This window comes from Corylus avellana, chromosome 8 (genome assembly GCF_965113065.1).
Source record: "Corylus avellana chromosome 8, dhCorAvel1.hap1.2, whole genome shotgun sequence".
Taxonomy (NCBI): Eukaryota; Viridiplantae; Streptophyta; class Magnoliopsida; order Fagales; family Betulaceae; genus Corylus; species Corylus avellana.
Window position 1 is genome coordinate 985,834 of NC_142497.1, and position 25,767 is coordinate 1,011,600.

A 25,767-nucleotide genomic window follows, 5' to 3' on the forward strand; every position below is an offset into this window, starting at 1 on the left:
CCACCACCTAAGGGGTGGCACGCGGGCCACCCCATGGTGGCTGGGGGTGGCCACGCCACCCCTTCCTCCGCCCTCATTTTTTTTTTTTTTTTTTAATTTTAAAAATAATTTATATATTTAATATATTTATTTACTTTTAAATAAGAATGACATGTCATCATTCTATTGGTGATAACATAATACACTAATGAAATCCGTTAACTAGTTTGACGGAATTTGATTACAGGAATTAAATTATTATTGCGGCTTATTCTGATAATTTCTGAATTATTATTATTTTTGTTTTTATATCACATAGATGAATTTTTAATCTAGACAACCACATTAACTGATTTTGCATTTATATATTTTGTAGTTTAAGTCTCTTTTAAATGTTTTTTAGTTTTTAGTATTTACTTTTTATTTTTATAAATAAATTTATAAGTGTTTTTTTAATTTTAATATATTTATATTTTTTGTTTTTGCAAGAGGGAACTTAATTTTCCCTTTGATTCTTCAGCTCCCGCCCTAGAAATTAAGTACATTTATTTCTCCCTATACTTAATTTCTCCCTCAAAATATATTTTCCCTAGCCTCTCGCAGCGCGGCCCGCCAGTCCCCCCTCTCTTCATCTCCATATCCCTATCTCTCTCTCTGGCACCCAGTGACCCGCGCCGTTGGCCAACCCACCGGCCATCTTCTCCAGTCGAAAATGGCTGGCCTCTCTCTACGGCGCCAGTCCCCCCTTCTCTCCATCTCCATATCCCTATCTCTCTCTCTCTCCGGCGCCAAGTGACCCGTGCGATTGGCCAACCCACTGGCCATCTTCTCCAGTCGAAACCGGTCGGCCATCCCCCTCTCCATCTCCCCGATCGATCGACGCGTGCGTGTCCTCTCTCTACGGTGCTCAGATAGTGCTCTCTCTCTCTGGCTGGCGATTATTCCGCCGTTACTGTTCCTGTACTAGTGAGTCTCTCTCTGTCTCTGTTTCTCTTTGTCTCTGCTGTCCCTTTAAGTTGTCGATTTGGGATTGTAATAGTCAAATTTTTGATGTATTATGATTTTTAGGAGAATTAGGGATTTTCAATTTAGCAAAGTTTTCTCTGCTTTTAGGAGTATACTCCTAAATTAGGATTTTAATACGTATTAGACGATCCTAAAGTTTTCTCTGTTTTGTTGGATTTCTGGGTTGTGTAATTGTGTTTAATTACCTGCTTTTCTATGTTCTCGTTATTGTATTGAAAAGAGTTGGATTACACGATTCTAAAGTGTTGGGTTGTTTTGTTGGATTACTGGTTTTCTGGGTTGTGTAATTGTGTTTAATTACCTGCTTGTTCTATTTGCTGCTCCCTTCCACAAATTATCTCACTCACAATCTCACTTAGCCTTTTCCTTGCCTTCACTCAAGAATTCATGATTGATCAGTAGGGGGAAAGAGAAGTCAGATTATATTAAGAAATAAGAATATATGCTGCTTAATTATTACCAAGAGTGCCTTAGAATATGCAGTGCCAGGTAGGTTGGTTGGAAAATAATTGTAACCCTCATCTACCATGCAGTAATTCTCCTTCAACTTTTCTCTATATTTTCCTTCCAACTGACCGAAGATAGAAAGAATTCCCACATCGAAAGAGAGCTATGTAGGATCAAGGAGAGATATGCATATATTAGAAAAACATTATCCATAAAAGTTGTATTTTAACGTACGTAGAATATTTAATTGAAATTAGAAGTGAATGTTCTACGGCGTCGATTACCATACAACAGTCATATAGTAATGTATTAAATGAATACTTTGCCTGATTCCCAAGTGACGAATCCTTGAATGTTTTGATCAATATATAGGACTCCTCCCATAAGACTCCTTTCATGTCCATATTCATTGTTTCATGGGATTCTAAAACAATTGAACCAAGTGGCCATATGCCTATACGGTTAAGATCGATTTTTTATTAGACAAAGATTTTCCCAAAACCTAGCTATGTACCCCATGTCAACTAGGCATTTATTTTCAAAAACTTTCCTTTAAAACTAACTTGAGTTTGTGAACGCATGAATGGAGTGATATATATAAATATAAATATATATCTATTCTAAAGAAGAAGTTTGTGAACGCATGAATGGAGTGATATATATAAATATAAATATATATCTATTCTAAAGAAGATTTTATAAAACTAAAAACAAGAAACCCGAAACAAAGAGTACCAAATTGCCGCCCATCTCTTTATTCTCTTATTTTCTCAAAACTTTTACCTTCCCTCATTTTTCTCTCAAGAACCCTAGCATTCTAAACACTGCATGCAGCCGTCTCTCTATCTCCCTCTTATTCTATCATTTTATCTTTTCAAGAGCACCAGAACTTAGCACTACCCATTCTTCTTCAAAGAAAATCTAGGACTCTCTCTCTCTTTCTCATTCTTTTGTTATTCAAGAAATACCAAAACCTATAAATAACCATTAATCCCCAAGGAAATTTACATATCTTTCTCTACCTCTCTCTCCAACGCCACATACTACACTAGGTTCTCAAAACATTTTGTCATCTTCTCCAATTTTCATCTCCCACTTGAGGTAAATTATTTTATTCACCCTTGTTGATTTCTTTTATGCTTTCAATTTAATATGCAAGTATAATTGTTGCTCATACTTGTACTATGTCTTGTAGATGAAAAATCTCCACCATACCTATTATTGAAAATACTATATGGGATATGTCTCTACGTTAACACAACAAATTTCAACTTGGGCCTTTATTTTCCGTACTTGTAAGAAATCAATATTTCATATAAATATATAAATATATTTTTATTGCTTTTGACTTGTCAACCACCATGTTCATGACCTTTCTCATGTCACCTTTTAGTTTGACATAATGACATGAAAGAAATCTGGGGGCTGGGGGGGGGGGGGGGGGGTGTTGTAGCCTTGTAGGGGTAGGTGATGCCATCCTAATTTAATACAAATTTAATACCTTCTTTGATGCCATCTGAATCTGAATCGTTAAGTGACGTATGTTTACTTGACCTATTAGGTTGGGTACGTATTTGACACCAATTCTAAGCAAACCCGTTGATATATTTTATTTCGTGTGCAATATACAATTTTTGTAAACTCTTTTAAGAGGTGGTACACTTTGTGTTTATGATATCGTTTTGGATATTTTATTTCATATGTATGGTACAATTTTTGTTAACTCTTTAAGATGTTATAAACTTTGTGTTTATGATATCATCATTTTGGATTTAGATGTCTTATGAGATATGAGATTCTATATATGGATTAGATATGTATTATGAGATATGTATAAGATTGTATGAAATTGATGAATGGAGAAAATATTTATGGATTAACCAATATATATGGAGAAAATACACAATACAATATTGTATTGTGTATTGTATATCAAGAGAAAATAAAAAATATATATGGATTGCATGGGGAAAACATTTTCTTCATATATTAATTATTGGAGGCGCTTCGCGGTGTGGAAGCGCTCCCATATAGAAATAGGGGCGCTTTCCATGCAAGCGCCTCCTTTTATGAAAGGGGGCGCTTGCCCACCTGAGCGCCCCTTTTTAGAAGCGTCCCATTTTTTAAAAGGGGTCGCTTGCTAAAAAAGGGGGTGTTTTTCTCCACTAAGCGCCCCCTTTGTTAAAAGGGGTCGCTTGCTAAAAAAGGGGGTGTTTTTCACCACTAAGCGCCCCCTTTTAGAAAAGGGGGCGCTTTATTACAAACGTCCCATTTTCGAGGCGCTTTTTAGTAAAAAAAGTCTCAAACTTAAATTCAGTCACCATAAAAACCGATGTGTCCCAAGTGCCCCTAATCAAGCGTTGCAAAATCAATAGGGACGTTTTTTTGGCCAAAAATGCCCCAAATAACCATGTCACTAAACCTTATTTATTTATTTATTTATTTTTGTGGTGAGAGTGAGTAATTATCAAAAAAAGAAAAAGAAAAAAAAAAGAAATAAAGTGTGGTGTATTCTCTCAGTTGCAGCATGTAATGTGAGAAAAAACTTGGCTTCTATGGTCCCTAGAAGAAAGCAGAAATTCTTACTGTCTGAAATAATACTTGTCATTTCTTTCTCCTTTTGCAGAAAAAGAGAAAAGAAAAGAAAAAATCCTTGGCCATTTTCAACATGGGTGCAAAAGGCAAAGGTTTTTTCTTTACACATATGTTTAGTTGACTAGTTTTCAGGCTTATGCTTATTGAATGTTCTACTTAAAGTGATTACTCCTCTTTTGATGCTTTGTTTTTTGGGGTGATCTCAGTGAAGAGTTTGAACAAAGAAATGAATGATGAAGATGCGAAAGAAGAAACCAAAGGCAGCACGATCTCGAAATCTCAGAGTCAAGCAAAAGAGCATGTGAAGCAACTAGAAAGACTTAAGGAAAAGGTTGGAGGCTTTTACTCTTGCTCAGGATATATTTTTGTTATCTTGATTTTTATTTTTGAAGCATAGATATTTCAGATTTTCATGCTTGACTTTGGTATGCTGATTGTGAAACTTGTTCAAAAAGATTTTTTTATGCATTAGATGATTGGATTTATGAGTCTCATACAGGTCTAGTAATTATCTAATAAAGATAGTTGATGCAGGTGAATTGTCATGCTGATTCTCTTTCTATTTTGTTGGTATTATATTCTTTTTTTTGATAAGTAAATTGTATATATCAAAAAAAAGCGCAAAGCGCCTCTAAGAACACAGAAGAGTATACAAAGGTAGCCCAAAAAAACCCGAAAAACGGACCCCAAAAAAACCCAACCCAACTAAAACCACCACCAAACGAAAAAGACCAAAGTAAGAACCCAAAAAACCCAAACACTGAAGCCCACAAAACCCACCACCAGCCCTAAAAAAAAACCAGAACCCTAATGCACCTCTGGAGGAAAGGAGAATGCATTTTTGGTTCCAACACAACCCCGACGTCGATAGTACCGCTTCGGAGAAAGTCTCTCTCTAACCTCATAGTTGATGGAGCATTCTAAATTCTTGATTTCCCGCTTCCCTTTTGCCTTAGAGGTAGAGGGCTCCCGCTCTTCTTCAATATTCGAAAGGAGATTCAAAAGACTCTTCTCATCACCTCCTTCACCATTAGACAGTCCCACACTGGAGGCGAAATTCACCGCATCTATAACCACCTCCGAATAGTTCCCCGCCCCCTTCTCGGCGGGTTCCGCTACAACATCGGCAAACAGCTCCTTGTTTTTCTGCAACTGCTTGGCAAGCTTCTCCTTCACCCTCCGGGCATACCCTATTTGAGATTTGGAAACAGAGGAATAAATCGGAGCACCGCTCTCCGACATTCGAGGAAAAGGTTCGCTTAATCTCAAACCCAGCTCAGCCGCATGCTTTCCCGAAATAGAACAGGTCAGAGAATCTTCGACTACAACCTTAGAGCCCTTTACCGACGATGAAGCCTCCTTCATCCCAGGCAGAGAGGAAGAGGAAACATTTCTAGACCCTAAAAACCCCCGACGTAGCAACCCTTTCGCCGGAGCAGTCTTAACGGGTTCAAACTCCTTCGCCGGAACAGAGCCAGCTCCCACCGGAGGAGCAGAGACCACCACCGGAGACAGAGAAGAGACATGGGTACTCACCGGAGTCACAAACCAGTTCTGGGTATCCTCCGGCAACAGAGCCTCCTTCGTCGGAAAAACAGGGACCATCGCCGTCCCACGAGACACAGACCCCGCCGCACTAACCAGTTGATTCGACTCCGGAAGCACCTCCGCCAACGACAGCCCCACCAACGCAAGCTCGGAATCATCGCTAGAACCCCCGGCGAGACCACCGGCGACCGGCGCAAAAACCTCAGATACGCACGCCTCCCTACGATCGTCCGGAACATCAGTCTCTCCCGGCGAGACAGAACCACCCTGTTGCGATTTGGGCAAAAACTTAACCCTACGCTTCAAGCCCCTGCGCCCAGCTGTCTTGAAATACCCAGCGTGTTTGGGCTTAAGGAGAGACCCAAACTCGCGAACACCCAGCCCAACTAAAAGTTCTTTAACTAACCCAGCTAGGACCCGGCCCAAAACAGAACGCAAAGAACCTAGCAACGTCTTATTCTTCTTCTTCCTATGATCCGCCGTCGGGATGAAACCTGTAGCCAGATTAGCAGGATCCGGCGACTCCAACTCCACCCAGTCCACCATCACCCGCGACTCATACTCACCGTACCCGGTCTCGAAAGAGTCCTTCACCGGGAAGAGATCAATGTGTTGCGAAGATCTAACCCTCCTCCCAACGAAAGGCTCCTCAGAACCAGCCGCCAGTCGAAGAACCTCCGCAAAGGAGCGCCCAGGGTGACATCCAGAGAAGGATTCTCCCAAATCAAGCTTGAGCTGCGTCCCCGGAACATGATGCGTAGAGTCTGTTGGACCCAACAACCTCCGCAATTCATTTGCAAACCGACGCCATCCCCTCCCTCCACGGCCCGCAGGTAGCCAAATGATCCCTTTACGACCTCCCTCAGCAAAGACGGCCACCTCCAGGAAACTACCTGCCTTATTAACACCCCCATGCACCATCAAAGCCTTGTCGCCCTCACGGTATGACTTGGCGATATCAACCCTCAACAGAGATTGACTCGCCTCCTCGACCATATCCACCAACCATGAAGCACAAGGTTGGCTCACGAAAATTACCCCTACGAACCCTTTTCTCTTTTCCTCCAACCGAAGATCAGGACACCCTTCCTTCGCTGACAGGCAAAAGGATTTCGCTTCTATGGAGAAGCGCCGTTCCATAGCGGCTGACCAGAGCCTAGCGCACAGCGCCTAAACAGCGCCGCCGCTAGGGCAGAAAACTACCTTGCTAACCTTTCTCCGAAGAAGGCTGTTGAACAACAACATGCATAGTCGTAACTCCGCCAGGGATGTCACAACTAAATGGTGTTGGCTGAAATCAAGTACTGCTGTGTGTGCGCCTCTGTGGATTGGTGGGTTACTAGGGTTACTAGGGTTTCTGGTATTATATTCTTTAAATTTTGAAAATGGATCTTAACATTTTGATTGTGAAGTGCGCTGAAAATACAGAATCTGCTGGCACTCTTACATAAACCAATATGCCCATTCCTATGTGATCCGATCATTGTTGCATTTTTCCATACTTGATCATCTCATAAATAGAAGTCAAAGATATATATGGATATATCCATTTCTTGTTAAAGCATATCTTAAAAAAGAAAAATTGTATATTGGGTGCCTTTGTGATAATGGAATCTACAGACAACCAATGAGGGACAGTCATAATAAGGTTTACAAGTGGCTTTTGGATGTAATTGAAGGCAAAGAGGGTAGATTTCATGAGACTATGCTTGGCAAATGGGTCAATTAATTGGGCATTCAAAAGATTTTAGATAAGATTTCATTGTATTAATCATAGCTAGTTAAACTTTCGTTGTTCTTAAATTCCTCCTAGCTGTTTGTTCTCCATTCAATTGAGCTTCAATTCCAACTATGTGCAAAAAATTTATACACTGGCTGTTAATCCATCAAAACTGATGTAGCTTAAAATTTTTTATTCATTCAATGGCGAATAAAGGTGGTTGATACTTGATAATGTTTTACCTTGCAAACTTTTGTGTGTGTTGCTACTGTTATAGCTTTAGTGGTGAAGTTGTTGACAGGTGCTTTCTGCAGGATCCAGAATTCTACGAGTTTTTGAAAGAGCATGACAAGGAACTTCTACAATTTAATGATGAGGATATTGGCGTGAGTGTGCAAAATATCTTGAAATTCATAATGCTTTCAATGGATTCTCTTAATAAGAGCTCTATGATACCTGTTGCACTTTTGTAGGATGATGTTGATACCGATGTGGAAGATGGAGATATACAAGTTGATAATGAAACTGGCGGGCATGATATAGCAGAGAAAGAAGAGAAACCCTCAAAAAGTGTTATAACAACGGCAATGGTTGATTCCTGGTGTAGCTCGATACGAGAAAATGGGAACTTTAGTGCAGTTCGTTCGCTTATGAGAGCATTCAAGACCGCATGCCACTATGGTGATGATGGTGGGGATGATTCTTCAACAAAGTTCAGTATTATGTCAAGTAGTGTCTTCAATAAAATAATGTTGTTTGTGTTAAGTGAAATGGATACAATACTTCGGAAATTGTTGAAGCTCCCTAATTCTGGCGGAAAGAAAGAGACCATAGTTAACCTCATGACCTCAAAACAATGGAAGAACTACAACCACTTTGTGAAGTCATATCTTGGAAATGCCCTACATGTTCTGAACCAAATGACTGATACAGAAATGATATCATTTACATTACGGCGCCTCAAATATTCTTCCATTTTTTTGGCTGCTTTCCCAAGCCTCTTAAGGAAGTATGTTAAGGTATGTGTCGAGCTCTTCTTCATTTGCTGGATTGAATATGTTCTTTCTGGTTCATGTTTTACCACCCTACCACGTGATTTAAGGCCTGTACCGTAAATATGATGCATTACTGTACAGTTTTGTGGTTGTGGACCCTGTACTGGTCAACATGTTGTTTAAGGTTGTTAATGTAAATTGTTTCTCTAATAAAATCACTTATAGAAAAAAGGTCTACTGCAAATCTGATGCATATGCAGTGCAGTTTGTGGTCATGAACTTGAACTACATAGATTGCTCTTATGTGCAAAATCATATGTTGGCTGAGGTTTTTTAGTTTGGGTAGTATGAGTATGCCTGTGGGGAGCATGGCAACTGTGTCTTATTTTTTGGGGCATGAAGCATTAGTTTGGGTAGTATGAGTATATTGTGCCTATGTGGAGCACGGCAACTGTTTCTTTTATTTTTTGGGGCATGCATAATGGCATTTTGTTGTAGTTCAGGTCCACAATAGTTGCCAGGTCTTTTACTAATTTTTTATAGTACTATCAATTGGCACAAGTGGAACTAATTTTTATGTTTAATGTTATTCAGGTTGCACTTCACTTTTGGGGTACAGGTGGTGGTGCCCTACCTGTTGTCTCCTTTCTATTTTTAAGGGATCTATGCATCCGGCTTGGATCTGATTGCTTAGATGAATGCTTTAAAGGGATATATAAAGCCTACGTATTGAACTGCCAGTTTATAAATGCAATGAAATTACAACATATCCAGTTTCTTGGAAATTGTGTCATTGAACTTCTGGGAGTGGATCTTCCGACTGCATATCAACATGCCTTTGTGTTTATTCGGCAATTGGCAATGATTTTACGGGAGGCACTTAATACAAAAACGAAGGTATTATTCTTTGTCTCTTTTGAAAAATTAATTGCAGGGTTCTCTTGTTAAATCTCCTCTTATAGGTGTGACATTTTGTTACATTTAAATGATGCCTTTTTTTTTTTGATAAGTAAAAAGATGAATTAAAGAGCGCAGAGGGGCGCAACCCTAGTACACAGGGTGTATACAAGAGAGCGACTAAGAGGAAGAAAAAGAAGAAGAAAACATAAAAAGAAAGTCAGGGAACATTTAAATGATGCCTTTTATTGTGCGCTTCTCATTACCTATTGAACTTAGGATGATTATGCTAAAATTTGTACCATTCTGGAGGTTAATTCTTGTCCATTTAGTGTAGCTGCATTCAAAATTTGCCTTTTTGCCACCATAGAAGTTGCAATTGTGAGCTTTCACGGTTAGACTGTAAAAGTGCATTCTTATTATTTTTGTCCATCACCTTAAAAGTATGTGGATGCTTTACCATTTTACATTTGGTGAATAATATTTAGTACTTTCTTGGAGACTATGTTGATAGTGATGGCCAAGTTCTTCACTTCTGATTTTTAACTGTGTTCTATAGGAGGCATTCCGAAAGGTTTATGAGTGGAAGTTCATTAATTGTCTTGAGCTTTGGACTGGAGCTATCTGTGCATACAGCTCAGAAGCTGACCTTAGGCCCCTTGCGTATCCTCTGACCCAAATAATTTCTGGGGTAGCCCGGCTTGTTCCAACGGCTAGATATTTTCCCCTTAGATTGAGGTGTGCCAAAATGCTTAACCGAATTGCTGCTTCTACTGGTACTTTCATACCTGTTTCTTTGCTCCTTTTGGACATGCTGGAGATGAAAGAATTAAATAGACCCGCCACTGGAGGTGTTGGCAAAGCTGTTGATTTGCGTACTTTACTCAAGGTAATTCTGGGCATGAATGTTTATGCTTGTCTGAGTCACATTATGCAGCTTTATTGTTGACATGGATTTGGATAATTTTCTATGCCAGGTAAGCAAGCCAACCCTGAAGACAAGGGCATTTCAGGAGGCATGTGTTTTTTCTGTGATTGAGGAGCTAGCTGAACATTTAGCTCAATGGAGCTATTCTGTTGCATTCTTTGAGTTGTCTGTTATCCCACTTGACCGAATGCGTAGGTTTTGCAAATCTAGCAAAGTTGACAGGTTCCGGAAAGAAATGAGGCATCTTATTCGTCAGGTATACCTATACGATCAGATGTGTTCCAACCTGATCTTTTAGCATATGAAGTGGAATGCTGGAAATTTACGCTCTTTTTCTTGTCTGTTTTGTATTCTAATGAACAAAGCTTGTTGTGCATTTAAGTAATCTATATTTATTAGAGTGTTAACAGCATGTGTTGCACGTTATCTTTAGTGTTTTAAAAGGTGGATTGCTGTAAAAAAAATTATGCTCTTTTTATTTCTCTGTTTTCTATTGAGATGGATTCATCTTACATGTAGCAAAGTTTGTAGTACACATAACTAATGCGTCAGCTCTTCCACATCCCAGATTGAGGCTAGCTCTGAGTTTACGAACGAAAGGCGTATGTCAATATCTTTTCTTCCAAATGATCCGGCAGCAACTTCTTTTCTTGAGGTTTGCGAACATCTCTTTGACCTTTCTTTATGCTGAATTTAGTCATATATATTCTATTGATTGCACTCTGCAATCAGCCTTTCTTAAGGATGGCCAGAGTGCTAGATTTGAAAGTTGCTCTGAATATTGATGACTTGCAATTCACGCTTTAGTTGATTGGATTGTTTAATTTCAGTGAACATTGTCACCTTTTTCACTTCATTAGTTTTAAAATTGATTTGGCAAATATATGGTTCGAAGTGCTAGAAAGAACTTGGAAGCTGTTTGATTGCTTATGAGTCAGCAGTCAGAGTCAAAGTTGGAATGTTTTCTTGTATGATCTACTTCACAAGTCTTTTATGATATTGTTATATGGCTTTTGAGATTTGTTTTTGAGCTGGTCTACTTGGATTTCTTGAATGTGTGTTTTTTTTTTTTTTATTTATTGTTTTCCCCTGTTAGTTTAAATCTCAGAGAAACTAAAATACCTTATGCCTTATTGACAGGATGAAAAAAGGTTGGGGGCTAGCCCTCTGTCACAGTATGTTTTAACGCTACGCCAAAGAGCACAGCAGAAATATGATTCGTTGATGGAATCCAGGTTTATCATCACATTATATAATGGCGTTATATTATTCATGTTTCCATGTCTTAGGCTGTAATTGTCTAACGTGCATTTGGATTCAGTGTTCTTGTTGGTGAGCACGGTTCTGTCTTTGGGAATAAGATACCGGAAAGTGATGAAGAGGATGATGCAAGGAATGAGGAAGGTGTTGCCGTCTTTAACTCCTCCTCCTGGTTACCAGGAAGTGATTCCAAGTATGTTCATCATCTCTCTCTCTCTCTCATTTTTCTTTTTTCCTTTGGTTCTATTGTTATTTACCATGCTGCTATTGATTTCCAGGGCTAAGAAGCCTAAAGAAATGAAAAAGAAGAAAAATAATAGAAATATGGAAGAGCACAGAGAGGCAGCTGTGGATGAAGACATTGTTGAGGACTTGGTACTCAGTTCTGATGAAGATGAGTCTGAGAGTGATACCCCCTCTGATGGGGACGATGACAATGGTCAGCCAGTGCCTCCAGAACAGCCAAAAAGCAAAAAGCGGAAGAAGAATGCAAAATCTCATGCAAAGAGATCGAAGAAGAGGGCTAATCGACATGACACTTGACAATTTAGTTTGCATCACTCTAATTTGTTTTATTATGTATCCACCTGGCTGTTGTAAATCCCAGTTTTATCAAGCGGCTTCTAGTTACTGAAATTCTTTATGAGAGATTTTTGATTTTTGTTTCCGATGGGAAATCCAAATGCAATGTTATAGTTTTTTTTTTCTATATCCGCCAAGCTCTCAACAGAATTTACAAGTAGCCAAGAGGAATGTATGGCCAGATTGAGCTTTCCCTCGGCTTAAAAAGAGACATCTCATTGTTTATTATTATTATTATAATCGATGCCAAGAGCCAGATGAGATTGTTTTAAGCCATGCTATGTTGGAATTGTTGACTTTACTTTTACTGATTAACTCAACATGCCTTTTAATGCGAAGTAATTGGGATTGATTGTGTGAATATTTATGCCATTCAGTCGATCTTATCCAGAGTTATTCTTTGTCAAATGATTAATTAAACTTTTGGGATAAATAGTAATTTAATTTGATATTAGATTTAGAACAGAAGTTTTTAAGTTCAAATCTTTATTCAAAGTTATTCTTTGTCAAATCATTAATTAAACTTTTGGGATAAATAGTAATTTCATATGATATTAGATTTAGAACAAAGATTTTTAAGTTCAAGTCTTTATCCAGATTTATACTTTGTCAAATAATTAATTAAACTTTTGGGATAAGTGGTAATTTAATATGATGTTAGATTTAAAACAGAAGTTTTAAGTTCAAATCTTGACTCCACAGTTTATTCCCAATTTTCAATTAAAAAAATACTAGATATTACATTTTTATTTTACAAATATCTTACAATGTTGACGTGCCAGCCTCAACAAACTCTCAATTTTTTATTTATTTATTTTTATCAAGGATTGATCTTGTAATGGTACGCTGGGATTGCCATATCAGTATTATGAGATACTTATGAGATAAAATGTAGTTTCTAACATTTCTCTTTCCATTAAAATAGTCCACATGTCTTGTTACACACGTAAAGAGAAATGTTAAAATATTAATTTAAATAATTAAATCCATTATTTTTAATTAGATTAAACTTGAGATAATTGGTAATTTTTTCGCCCTACCTTATTTGTTTTCAGATTTGGATGAACTATCTTTCTATGGATCTTTGAAGTATCTTAATTTAATGACTTCCTCCCAAGCTTATGCATGCATTTCTTATTTAATCCTGGTTTTCCAATAATTCATGTTAAAAATATCAATTCAACAACATTCATTTGGTGATAGCATCGACTCTATTTTGACCTAATTTAGAAAGTGTGCGTTTCCAGAGATCATTTGGTGGCCGGGGGTATTCCTACCAAATCAGAGGCTTCATAATTAATGCATGGTCTAATAGACATTTGATACAAATTTAGGTTCAAAATTTGCATAATGAAAGCAAAATCTTCGAAATTAGACCTGTTGTTGCTCTCACATATTACATATATATATACATATATTTTTTGTTCTAAGAAAACCAACTTTTCTGTCCTAAATGAACTTGGATTAAAAAAAAAGAAAAAAAAAAAAAGCCAATAAATTCAAGTAATAAAAAAAAAAAAAAAGGTTTGGGGCACTATATTTTTTACTATAACCATTTATAAACACATATAACGGTCTCTATTTTATAGAAATGAATGTCACCACATGGACTACCATGATGTTTGTAAACATGATAAGTGTCATATGAACCATCATGTGACAATCTACATTTTAGTGGCTAACAAAGCAAGTGTAACACATATTGTCAAGTCATTCTGTAAAAATTTTTTTAATAAAAATTGTAGTACTTCTAACAACCAAAAGTAAGAAAACCAAAAAAAGGAGACATATCAGTTAGTAATTAGTATAACATAGTATGGGATAGATTAATCGCCATTCATAGTTCTTCTTTGTTTTGTTTAATGATGTACTTTTTTTGGTTTTTTTGTTTTGTTTTGTTTTGTTTTTTGTTTTTGTTTTTTTTGTTTTTTTTTTTTTTTTCTAATTAATCATGTACTTGATAAGTCATGCATCGTGGTGTTTACTCGAAAAAGGTTTCAAACTTTTATTAAACTTCTTAGAAGTTAATTTTCCTTTTTCTCCATATATAATTGCAGCCCATATATACAAAATACTAAAAGATGCTTTTAATTTTTACCACATATATACTAAAAAAAAACCCACCATTTTATTCATCTTTAAATGGAAATACAACTTAGTAAAGTGGATCGAGTCCACTTGTGTTAATTTGGATTAATGTTGAAAGGTGAAAAGTAAAGGTTAATGGGTGTATTATAGTATATGATATTAATTTATAAGGTAAAGGGAAATTATAATCACGTAACGTGTAGCCTAAGCAAGCTTGAATACATGGTTAAAGAAAGAAAGAAAAAAACAATATATAGAAATAATAAACACCAATGGAGTTCAAACATGTCTCGAGCTCACATGAGCTTGAGCATGATCTGAGGCAGCCACGTACGTACTACTTTTCCAAGTTTCCATATAAATTAGAATATGCATGAAAGCAAAAAATAAAAAATAAAAAATAATTAGAATATGCATAGATAACATTAATTAATTGTCTTTACAGCAAATGTAGACCTCATAAAACTACAGCCCAAAGTATTATTACAAACCGACAAACCCTTATTACGAAGTTTCCAAACAAGAGAGAAAATACCGGATCAATTACTGAGGAGCCATAGCTACCTAGTTATAATATTATGCAATACTCGAGCGTTATTTAATTTGAATTAAAATGATGAAACAGTACTTGTTAGATTAATATGTTGATTATATTATATATACACACTAATTATAATTATGTGTTTTGATTTGATGATCTCAGCTGCATAATTTTGATCAGATTTTGAAAAATTGAATTGGGTTTTGGATTCTCTTGGTCAAATAATATTTGCAATTATATATCAAGCTAGTTAGCTGTGATCCACTTTATCAAACTTAATCTAGGTATACAGAAAAAAACTAACAAAAATATGTAAACTCTTTTAGGCTTGAATTTCTTTATGATTTTAATAGTAAATTGTCACTTTTCTTTTTATGAGCAAGAATTTAATGAAAAAATCAATAAGAACAAAATGGATCCAAAAGGATCATTCAAAAACAAGATAGCCTAAAAGCCAAAAGGGTCGACGTATACAAACAAGGACCTGCAAAAAGGCCCAAAAAAAAAAGAAAAAAAAAAAAAAGAAAAAAAAAAAGCAAGCAACGGAAAAGTAAATTGTCGCTTTATTTGCTCGGCGGCGTTATATATTTTAAACTTTTATTCTTAAAGTAATACTAGAAATTATATTTTTATCTCATAATTATTTTACAATATTGACGTGACAGTCCCAACCAACCCTTGGATCGGTCATTATATAATAGTTGTGAAATAAAAATGTGGTATATAACATTAGATTCTAATAAAAATAACAATAATATAATAAGAAGAAAAGTGCTAATAATTATTTTAATTTCATTTTCTTTTTCTTGAGGCCTTCCATGTAAAGATTCCTACCTTTGCAAGCTGTAACCTCTATAAATAAGGCCTCTCATTCTCATTCAAGTCACACCATATCACCTGCTTCATACCATTGCCATTACTAGCTAGGTTGATACCATCTCTCTCTCGATCTCCCTCCCTCTCTCTCTCTTTCTCTCTCTCTCTCTGTTTTTGGCGTCTTTGTGGGTGTGCTTATTCGACGCATGCAGTAGTTGTTGATCTAGATTTTGATAGCCTCCATCATAGGACATCGCTCATTTATCCCCATGAAATATATATATATATATATATATATATATATATATATATATATATATATATATATATATATATCTGTGTGTGTGTAGCACATGAATATTGGTGTAGAAAAGACATATGAGAGGAAGAAGTTGATTAATTATTCCATGCTTTCCTTTTTCTTTGTACTGTTTGCATGAAACCCTGATTCTCTTCTTCCACGCTTGTGTGTTTCTCTCTCTCTCTCTCTCTCTCTCTTTACAATGTTTTGTTTCGAGATTCATTACAGCGGCTCACATTTTTGATATGAATGAACATGATCTCTCTCTGGCGTTTCCAGCAGGAATATTTTTCAAATGAGCCTATCTGTTGATGATCTGCCAGGCTAGATCGATGACTGGATTAATATTGGTTTTCATCGGAATCCCAACATACGTTCAAAATCACACACACACACACACTCTCAAATCTCAATGATGTTTTTTGTTTGTTACCTTATGTAAAGTGTTGTCCCTTTGTAGTTTGTGTCAGCCTTCCAGGTCATACTGTCTCTCCATCAAGTACTTCAGTTTCATAATTCTTTCATGCATGCCCATATCTCTCTCTCTCTCTCTCTCTCGTGTGTGTAAAAGGTAGACTACATGCATTTCTTCTCTGAGATTGTTTTTTCTTTTTTTTTTTCATTTTGCATGGTCTCTTCGGATGATGAATCAAGCTATATCAGCTATGGCTTCCCAATCATTCAATCTGCAGGCATCTGGAAGTAATAGCTCAGTTCATGCCAACCAATCAGGAAGCCAAGTGGACCTCACCCTCAGACTTGGATTATCTGAAGAGAGTGACAAAAATCTCCCCCATTTTGGTCCCATCAAACTTCCACATGCCCATCTCAACTTCACTGCCCCTTACACTACTCAGGTGCTTCTCTCTCTCTCTCTCTCTCTCTCTCTCTCTCTCTCTATATATATATATATATATGCCCTCTAGCTAGTTTTCTTGTATAATAATAAGTTGTTTGTTATTTCAGAACTCCACCTTGGTGGTTGTTGCTTTTAGGGTTTTTACGATGATCATGGATTTGCTAAGATTAATTGTTCTTTGTTTTGATATAATGTCATGATAAATGGTTTTTCCATGTGAAAAGGAATTTTAGAAATATGAACACATTTTTGATCTAAAAAAATTTAAGAATTTGTCCTTCTTCGGTCTTTAATTTCCTAGCACAACTTTTTGTAGAAATAATTATTTCTCATGTTTATAATCAATTACTCCGCCGTCAAGAAATTAATATAGTAGATAAATTATCATATATATTTGCAAGCAATATTGATCGTCCCACTCACTTATTTAGATGGCCTTTTATATGCTATATCTGTCACTTATATATACATATATATATGGATCAAACGATCTCATTCAGTTGAAAATCTTAAGAAATCTTAAATTTTCTTAAGATTTTCGTTGTCATTGTCTCAATAATCATGATGAACAAAATAATCATTCGTCATTCTATAATCATTAGCATCATCCATGCATATTGTGGTGTTACTTTTTACATCCATATTAATTTCTAGCTTGAAAACATTTGTAATTAATGTTAATTTTTCAAGAATTGTTTGGGTTCTATCTTTTGCACATTTCTTGTCCATATTTGTATAAGAGATGGGCAAATCCACCATTAAGTATGTGGGGCCCATATGTGGGTTTTGTAAATTCAATGATAAATTTAAAACAAAGATGGACAAAAGATGTGTAAAAGAATGACACAAAACACATTTCTAATGTTTCACTCATCTCAAATATATGGAACTATGGTATGAAAATGATTATTATCATTATCGTCGTTGTAAGGAAATTAATATTATTAGAGTTTTGACTAACCTTTTGATTTTGGCAATGACACATTAGTGAGTTGCTTTGAATGATCAAGGAAACAACAAAAATCGCTCTGGAAACAACTGTACATTCGCTATTATCATTATTTCTATAATAATTAGAGTAATGCTACATGTACGCACTGGCCTTATGTTATGTATTGGCCTTACATGCTGACGTAGCAATGCGGCATATATGACATTGTCATGTTAGCCAAAAAAATTTGTACAAACTCTCTCCAGATCAACGTCACCTCCAACTGCCACACGGGGATAGTTGTGACCATCAAATTTGGTAGTCGCTATCATCATGTATGTCGAATATCGGGGTGGTTTTGAACACCAAATCTCACTCATCAAGGGTGGCCGTGATGGCCTGATTTGGTAGTTGCAACCACCAGGTCAGAGACCGAGGTAGTTGCAGCCATCAGGTTGGAGATCGAGATGGTTGTAACCGCTAGATCTCACTCATTCGGGGTGGTCGCACCCACCCCTAAAGGTTTGGCGGGGTGACCGACAACCCCCTTAGCCCCAAGAGATGGTCGGCCTCTCTTGGGAATGGTTGGGGTGGTCGTCTTGCCACTCCTGAAAAATGTATTGCATCGTTGTGCAATTATTTTTTGGTTGATGTGGTAGTGCGATGTCACACAACCATGCCAGTGTGTAAACTAGTCGTACATATATTGTAAGCACCCTAATATTTTTCCTAATATTTACCAATATTCTCTCTTTTCACCTATCTTTTATCAAAATTAAAACCGAATGATATACTATACCTTACGATAATTACCTTATGCCATTAGGTTTTGCTGTTTTTAATGAAAAAGAACCTTATAGAGCTCATATCACCGAAGAAATAAGGCAAATATTGGAGATTATGTTTTGGGTTATTTTTTGTAGGCAATTGTTTTTATAGGCTCCTTATGACTTTTGGGCCATCTTGTTTTTGAGGGGCTGCTTGTGGATTTTTTTGTTCTTATTGACTTTCTTCAATAAATTCTTAATCATCCAAAAAAACAGAAAAAAACAAGAAATCAAAAGATTCAAATGTTGCATTCCTATTGGCCCATGGGGGCATAGAGTTGAGATAGGTCTCGATTTCTTAAGTTGTTTATTAAGAACGGTGCGTTCCGAGGCATGAAGCGGGAGAGGAGGGGTTTCATAATTGGGGTTTGAATAAGACAACCTTTTAAGTTTTAATTTTTGTCTTTTTCATATTGAAAAGTATAAAGATTGAGAGGATCAGTTAAACCTTTTATTTTTATCATCTTGGGGTCGAGTTATTTTTCCGCAACACCTCCCTTATATATCATCACTGCAGTAGAGTTTAACCACCAAAGGAAGTTGTAAGTTCTATTTTCATATCACTTATCAAAAAGGGAACAAGCTCGTGTACCAATTAAGTACACTTTTTGGTATTAATACGAATGATATAATTGATAATAAATATATTCCCAATCGGTTAATTTTATACTTTTAACGTAATACTTCCCAATCTTATCCTAATTATCTTAATTTACTTCTCAAATAATCTTGAATTAGGGTTGGCAATTCGTGTTTGCATATCGGGTTCGGATTTTGTTGATACATGAGTATAAAATTATGTAGGTCAACTGTATTTTGACTTATTTAATTAAACAGGTCAAACTCCCAAACCATAACTTGCTAATTTTGTGTTTGGAGCTCGTCTTGAATAGTATAAAAAATTGTTAACCCTAAATGTCGCATATTAGGTTCGGGTTGTGTCGAGATATAAGTATAAGACTATAAAAGTCAATCCGAACTCGAATCCATTTAATTAAACAGGTTAGATCCATCAACTCTAACCGACTAACTTCATGTAGAGTTCGCAGGTCATGTCAAATATTGTCGGCCCTATAATTGAATAGTTTCTACAATTGCTACACCTTATATATATATATATATATCTTGTTATTAGATACATGTTCCTTAATGTCAGAATTTGAAATCAGCCTAAAATATTTTCTTAACTCTCATATTTCAAATCATCAAAATCCTAACTTTTTCTTATGGTGATTAAAATGGGAATTTTGTTTTGCACTTAACTAGGCCATAAATCACATTGACATGGTTTGTGGAAGAGGCAACACTGCCCATAATCCATGGTCACCAGAGAGGAGAAGCCATTACATGAATTCAAATGGACTAGAGCTGCACTCTGGTGCTTCAATGGGGGGAGGTCCTGTGCACACCAACTCCTACAACTACAATAATATCCATTCGATGCCGCAAATGAATGAGTACACACTGCTCAACCCCTCTTCAAGGAGAGGTGATCACCGTGGCAATGGCGGCTCATCTTCAAGTAGGAGAACCTCACGGCGTCTTCGCGAAGCAAATTACAATGACCCGAGCAAGAGGTGTACCAACTATAACTGCGGCACTAATAACACCCCCATGTGGCGCAAAGGTCCCCTTGGCCCCAAGGTATGTTGATGATGAATTATGAAAATAATATTCATCATTTGCTCTGATATCATGTTAAATTGCAACTTATCCTAATGTAAACAGATAGGAAAGTCAAATTATCTTCTCTTGTATTTTTGTTTCAATTAAGGTGATCAAGTTTGATGTAGTCTTTAGTTTTACTTCTTCCTTCCAGAGCCTTTGCAATGCTTGTGGGATCAAGTATAGGAAGGAAGAGGAGAAAAGGAAAGCTAGAGGGGCAGCCGAGCACTCTGGCACGAGCAATCAGGGTAAGGGTTGAAAGAGTTCCAAAAGAATTCAACGCTTGTATGTGTTTGATTGATAATATCGGGTTTTAAAATTAATGTCGAGTTTTAAAATATATGGGACATTACCATACCATAGATTTTCCTTTCCTAATTGTATTTGGGATGAAATTACCTATCAAAGTACTCCGTGGCTCTAAAGTTTATGGTTTTGAGTAAAATATTAAAAGGAACATGCACTTATGTGATATGTGTCCTCTTAAAATTGACGTGGTTTTAAAATTACATGTTTAGGTGTAATTGGAGCTTAAGGCTGTTATACATGTTGTCAATAGAAAATGAAAAAATTCAAACCATGATTTCAACCAGCTTGGCCAAGTGAGAAGCCAAAAAGCCAAACATAATAAAGTTCAAAAAACATTATGACCTAGAAAAATCAGAAAGTACAATCTTAAAAACAAAAACCAAAATCTATAACAAGAGATGGTCCTAACAAGGATCAGAAAGGAACAAGATGAGAGGTTGTCAAAGATGGCAAAATGGCGAGTCATATCCCTGGCTTGCGCAATTGCTCAGCTCCATGTGCGAAATGGCACCTTTCCCCAAAAGTGCAGGAACCTTTAGTAAAATTGTCACAAAGCTTAGTCTTGAAGTTGCTGCTTGCCGGAGCAGAGCCTGTCATTGAAGGGTTCCTCGAGGGAGGTCCAGAGGTTGTTGAGCGAACGTTTACAATAAGCTCTTGAACCATGGCGGTGGCTTGATTGATCTGATCAATGGTGCCCTCAAGCTCAATGTTCCTCTTGGAGGGATCTGACTCGTGCTCTCTTATGGAAAGCTTGGCTCCCGTCACACGACAGATCTGCTTTGAATTCACACCATTCTTCCCAATGATGGCCCCAGTAAGCGAAGCATCAACACTGAGCTTAGTAGTTGCAAAGGCTCCAAAACTAGCCACAACAGGATTACTTGGTGGGTGAGGCTCAACCCGGCCACCCATCCTGCCTCCCATTGGTCCCATTGAACGAGGATCTTCATAGGATGAGGCAGTTGGCTTGCCAAGCTCCCACTCTCCATGGGCAAAATGGCATTTATCACCAAACTTGCAGCCTTCAGCTGTGTTATACTTGTTGCACAAACGAGTCTTGACAGCTGGAGGAGATGAACCATCTGGAAACGATGATGGAACAGCCGGATTTCTAGGAGCCTGTGGATGAGCTTGGTTGCCAGTGCTACTAAGATTAATCATATGTGACGCAACTTTGACGCCACCAGGAACATAGTGCAAGAAATGACATCCCTCACCAAATGGACACCCAGAAGTGCTGCAAAACCAAGAAAACCATACATACACAATGAGAGGGTGCTGCTGCTACAAAGTCTACGTTGATCAGAAAGCTAAAATTGATGCAACAGACGCAGATTTTAGGAAAGAACATTATAATGACACCCATCACATATAGGGCATGGGAAGACATTGAACAGGTTTTTGGCGTCTAGAAATTTTACAAAAGTTGAATTTAAGCGTAAGGTATGACAAAACTCAACCCACAATCAGTTAAAAAGCAATCAACAGAGCCAACCCCCATTTAATTTAGATTAAGGCTAAGTTGAGTTGTATAAGAAAGCTTTGATATCTGTCACATGAACAAGTGACAAGCCACATAGACTCGTGTTTAAAGGAATCTTTTACAGCCCAACTTTAGGCATCAATGAATGGCAATCATTGAACAGTCTTGTTGATGGACAGGGAAGCATGCAGGTCAGGTGCCTGTCTTGTTATATTCCCCACCAAGCCCATGCGTTCCTCGTAGAGATATAATTCCAGTGTCATTTACATAAAAAGAGTGGGATAAGATGCTATTAAAATCTTGATAACAAGTTCAGCACATTATACAATAATATTTATCATATTTCATCCCATAAAATAATGCATATACAAGGAAAATTTGAAACATAACAGCAAATGATTAGGAATACGCTCTTAACATGGAATGATAGTAAATGTTATCTATTTGATCTTATACAATTTAGAAATAGTATCATCTTTTATAGCAATTGACATCTCAATAATCATGCACCACATATTCAATAATATGGCGTGCAGGAAGCAAACACCGAGCATATGGAACCAGAATCAACACCAAAAAGGCAGCTAAACCAAGCTAACCCAGCATTTTTCAGATAAGTCAACCTTAAATCCACTTGGGGATGAAAATAACAAATCCAAAATGGAAACAGTGCATTAGGATGCAAGTTCATGCCATGTCCAAAACATGTCAAACACTAACATAACCACCAGATCATCAACTTCGTAATATAGTAATGGACTACTAATAGAAAAGTATCAACAAATTAAATTCAGAAATTAGTGAAGACTGGTCCTACCACTCAATCACCAAGCAGACACAAATAATCCTGCTTTACCCATGCATGTAATAAATCACGAGTACATTGTTAAGGGAACTTGTTTGAGCCCAACAGAGAAGTATACCAATAAAAATTTACATGGAAGCATTTTAGCAATAGCATGCTTAACTAAGTACAAGTAGTGGGCTTCTGCAAAATCTACAAGTGGATATATATGCAACACATGTATAAAAAATATGAATAATTTGTTACAAAAATCCAAATTGTTCGAATTTTTTTAACAAAATCAGAAAATTCACTCAAGAGAAGTGAGCCAAATTTTTTTTTTCTATCTAGGATGGCCTAATTTTTTGGGTGGATGGGGTGAGAAGATAAAATTGGTTTGCCCTAAAAAATCATGTAAATTAAATGATTGCCCATCGAGCATGGACCCATTTCAGTAAATTGTTTATTATATTAACAACTGCTATTACATGAGCCACACTATTTTCAACAAGTAAGAGAGCAGCATTACAGCTATGACCGCTTTAATTCTACATATTGGTACACCATCCCTACGCCATACAAGCAAGATGGAAGGAAGTCCAAAGTGACTCTGCATCAATGATGATCAAAGATGAAATTGTACAAAGGATTAAAAGGCTGCAAAACTTTCATAAATACCACTCATTCTTCTAAATAACAAAATAATATAATCAGAGTATCAATTAAAACTTTAATTGATGAGATGCAGCATTAACAACGTGCAAATGCAAAGCTTTAAAATTCACACCCGCCTTGACTTGACTTAGAGCTCATTCTATAACATAATTCAACAGGAATCTAGTAAAAATGAGTATACGAGAAATCCAGGGAAATAAAAAACTGTTGTAGCCTTTATATTGTGGACAAGTTTAGTGCACCAACATAAATTCTTGAGTCGTATATTAAACCCAAAACATGGCAAATCAGATGTCCATTTGTGCATCCCAAAATCAGTTCAATTATTGTTCTTCGATAATCTGAATAAATATGATAACTTGCACCATGGCTTTAGTTTCCAATTCACCTGTCCACATTACATAGCCTCTGCTCGCAAACATTGTACAACTAAAATTATATATAACAATAGATTTTGGATGAGTTATGCATCCAGGCTTTCAATGGACATATAGTTCAGCGAGTAGTAAATTGAACTGTAAGCTTGTGAACTGACAAATTTTGTTCATAAGTCTTTCTTTAAGATGAGAAGAACATAGAGTACAACTTGTATCACAATTTTAACTGCCCAATTATTAGTCCAAATAACACCAATTTTTCTTGCAAAAATTGTGTAAAAGATGTTTCTTATAACCTATACAAATTAGCGGTATATGAAATTGCATTTACACTATTTATTTTAGATAGGTTAAGATTAGAACCTGAAAAACTTTGTGCATGGCTTCGATTTGCTTCCTATACCAGTTGGAAAGGACTCCATTTCTGTTGCAGAACATTAATTCATTTCCCTCAGTTAAAATTTCAGTGAATTATTAAATTTTCGAATTTTAGAGAATATATGATACTATGTTACCACTTTTTTATAAATATGGACAAGATGCTGCTTAAAAGAAAACAAATTGCACTTTATTTGATAATAATAGATATAGTATCAATCCCACTGAAACTTTCAGAGAATGGAAGAGAAATCCAATAGAGGAAGACCTTCGTGACCTTATATTTTACAACCTTTTGATTCTCAAGAAAACAGGAGAACAATTAACAACTAAATCTTGTAAAGTAGCTTGACTAAGCAAAGTTGGATTTCCATTTTCCCAGGAACTAAATTGAAGAGAATTTAAGAGTTAGCATTACTTTTCCTTCTCTTTTTGACATTTTCCCCAGTGAAACAAATTTAAAGTTTATAGTCTCTATCTTGCACAACAAAACCAAACCTCTGAAAGATAATTTTATGAGAAAACAACTAGTCCAGGAAAGTTACAAATCTGCCATGGATAAAAAAGATGCGATCACAACAATGGTAAGCATAATATCCATTCAATCTTTCGGAAAATGAATCATCAGAATATGAATAATGAACAAATAATAATCCAACTGCAGGACAGATGCAGGAGAACAGAACTATTAAAAAATAGTGTTTTTGAGGAACACCCAGTAAAGAAGTATACCACCACGACTCATTTTACATAGATTACTGAATGTGATTAATAAATGAACAAGATATCAATAGATTACTGAATGCTATTAATAAATGCACAAAATATCAACATCCTCATAAACAGGGCAACTTGAAGCAATGTGCAACAATAAGATGTGCAAACACACCATCCAGTTGACAGCTTAAGAGAAAATAGCAATTACCTATACAACCTAAAACACGAGACATAAAGCATAATCAATGGACTTCACAAACACAGCCCGCTGTGATAAGACACTTTGTGACCACTGTTCTTGTTACTCTTCCTAACAGAAATACAATGCAACTTCCTTTTAACGCCATAAACACATGAGATAACAACAAAGACCCGCAATCCTTAAAGAACCCTCATAACTATAAACAAACTACTGAAATTTATTGCTTCAGAAAACAGGGAACAGTAGAAGCAGTTCAATTTCTGAGCAAGCTTCTTCCTCTTTTATTTATTTATTTATTTCGTTTTCCTTCGGTTTCAAGTAATAAAAACTATATTAATCACATTCTTCATTCTCCTTTTTTTTTTTTTTTTTTTTTTTTTCCCTTTCGAGGAGTAACCAAACGGAGCTCAAGATTCAAAATTCACCATAGATATTTCTCAACTACAACTAAGCACAATAATATCAATAGCAGAAACAATCAAAACCCTAACTTTCAGCACACAGAATATGTCTTTGTGTACACGTAAGGGAGAAATGTGAAGGCGAACCTGGCTTGGATTTCTTGTGGCCGCCATTGCCATTCAAAGAAGCTTCGGACCTGCCCCTTTTACGACCACCGCCAAACTCCATTGTAGCTAAGCGAACTCTAAGATCCCAAAGAATCACGGACGATGAGGACGAGCGCACAAACAGAAAGATACCGCGAGAAAGTGCGCGGAAATCCGAGTAAGTAACAGAGAGAAAACTCTGAGAGAGAGAAACAAATCTACAGATAGAGAGAGTGAGGGGGAACCCTGGAGCTCGCAGAAAAGGAAAATGAAGGGCGGGGTCGAGAGA

At 36.6% G+C, this 25,767-nt stretch overlaps 2 protein-coding genes across 2 annotated transcripts; one reads left to right on the forward strand and one right to left on the reverse strand.

The window, feature by feature from the left end:
• Positions 1-551: 551 nt before the first annotated feature.
• LOC132163388 (Noc2p family) lies at positions 552-20,279 on the forward strand. Its single transcript, XM_059573667.2, has 15 exons — positions 552-945; positions 4,079-4,139; positions 4,254-4,378; positions 7,630-7,701; positions 7,789-8,334; positions 8,905-9,207; positions 9,767-10,096; positions 10,185-10,391; positions 10,704-10,790; positions 11,276-11,370; positions 11,457-11,588; positions 11,674-11,934; positions 16,322-16,580; positions 19,607-19,984; positions 20,160-20,279. The coding sequence occupies exons 2-15, from the start codon at positions 4,121-4,123 to the stop codon at positions 20,262-20,264; spliced, it is 2,919 nt and encodes a 972-aa protein (XP_059429650.2). The 5' UTR covers positions 552-945; positions 4,079-4,120; the 3' UTR covers positions 20,265-20,279.
• A 331-nt stretch (positions 20,280-20,610) lies between these two features.
• LOC132164201 (zinc finger CCCH domain-containing protein 14) lies at positions 20,611-25,767 on the reverse strand. Its single transcript, XM_059574638.1, has 3 exons — positions 25,479-25,767; positions 23,997-24,057; positions 20,611-21,551 (listed from the first exon to the last, which is right to left on the reverse strand). Exons 1-3 carry the CDS (start codon positions 25,558-25,560, stop codon positions 20,777-20,779), a joined length of 918 nt encoding a protein of 305 aa, XP_059430621.1. The 5' UTR covers positions 25,561-25,767; the 3' UTR covers positions 20,611-20,776.

Bases quoted from the DNA above. Each gene is read 5' to 3' on its own strand.
- LOC132163388 (XM_059573667.2), top strand. The intron at 10,791-11,275 runs GTTTGCGAACAT...CCTTATTGACAG, and splicing joins CAGCAACTTCTTTTCTTGAG to GATGAAAAAAGGTTGGGGGC. The intron at 16,581-19,606 runs GTGCTTCTCTCT...GCACTTAACTAG, and splicing joins CTGCCCCTTACACTACTCAG to GCCATAAATCACATTGACAT.
- LOC132164201 (XM_059574638.1), bottom strand. From the start codon at position 25,560: ATGGAGTTTGGCGGTGGTCGTAAAAGGGGCAGGTCCGAAGCTTCTTTG. The intron at 24,058-25,478 runs GTTCGCCTTCAC...GTTCTGCAACAG, and splicing joins CCACAAGAAATCCAAGCCAG to AAATGGAGTCCTTTCCAACT. The intron at 21,552-23,996 runs GTTCTAATCTTA...TTGGTTTTGCAG, and splicing joins CCATGCACAAAGTTTTTCAG to CACTTCTGGGTGTCCATTTG.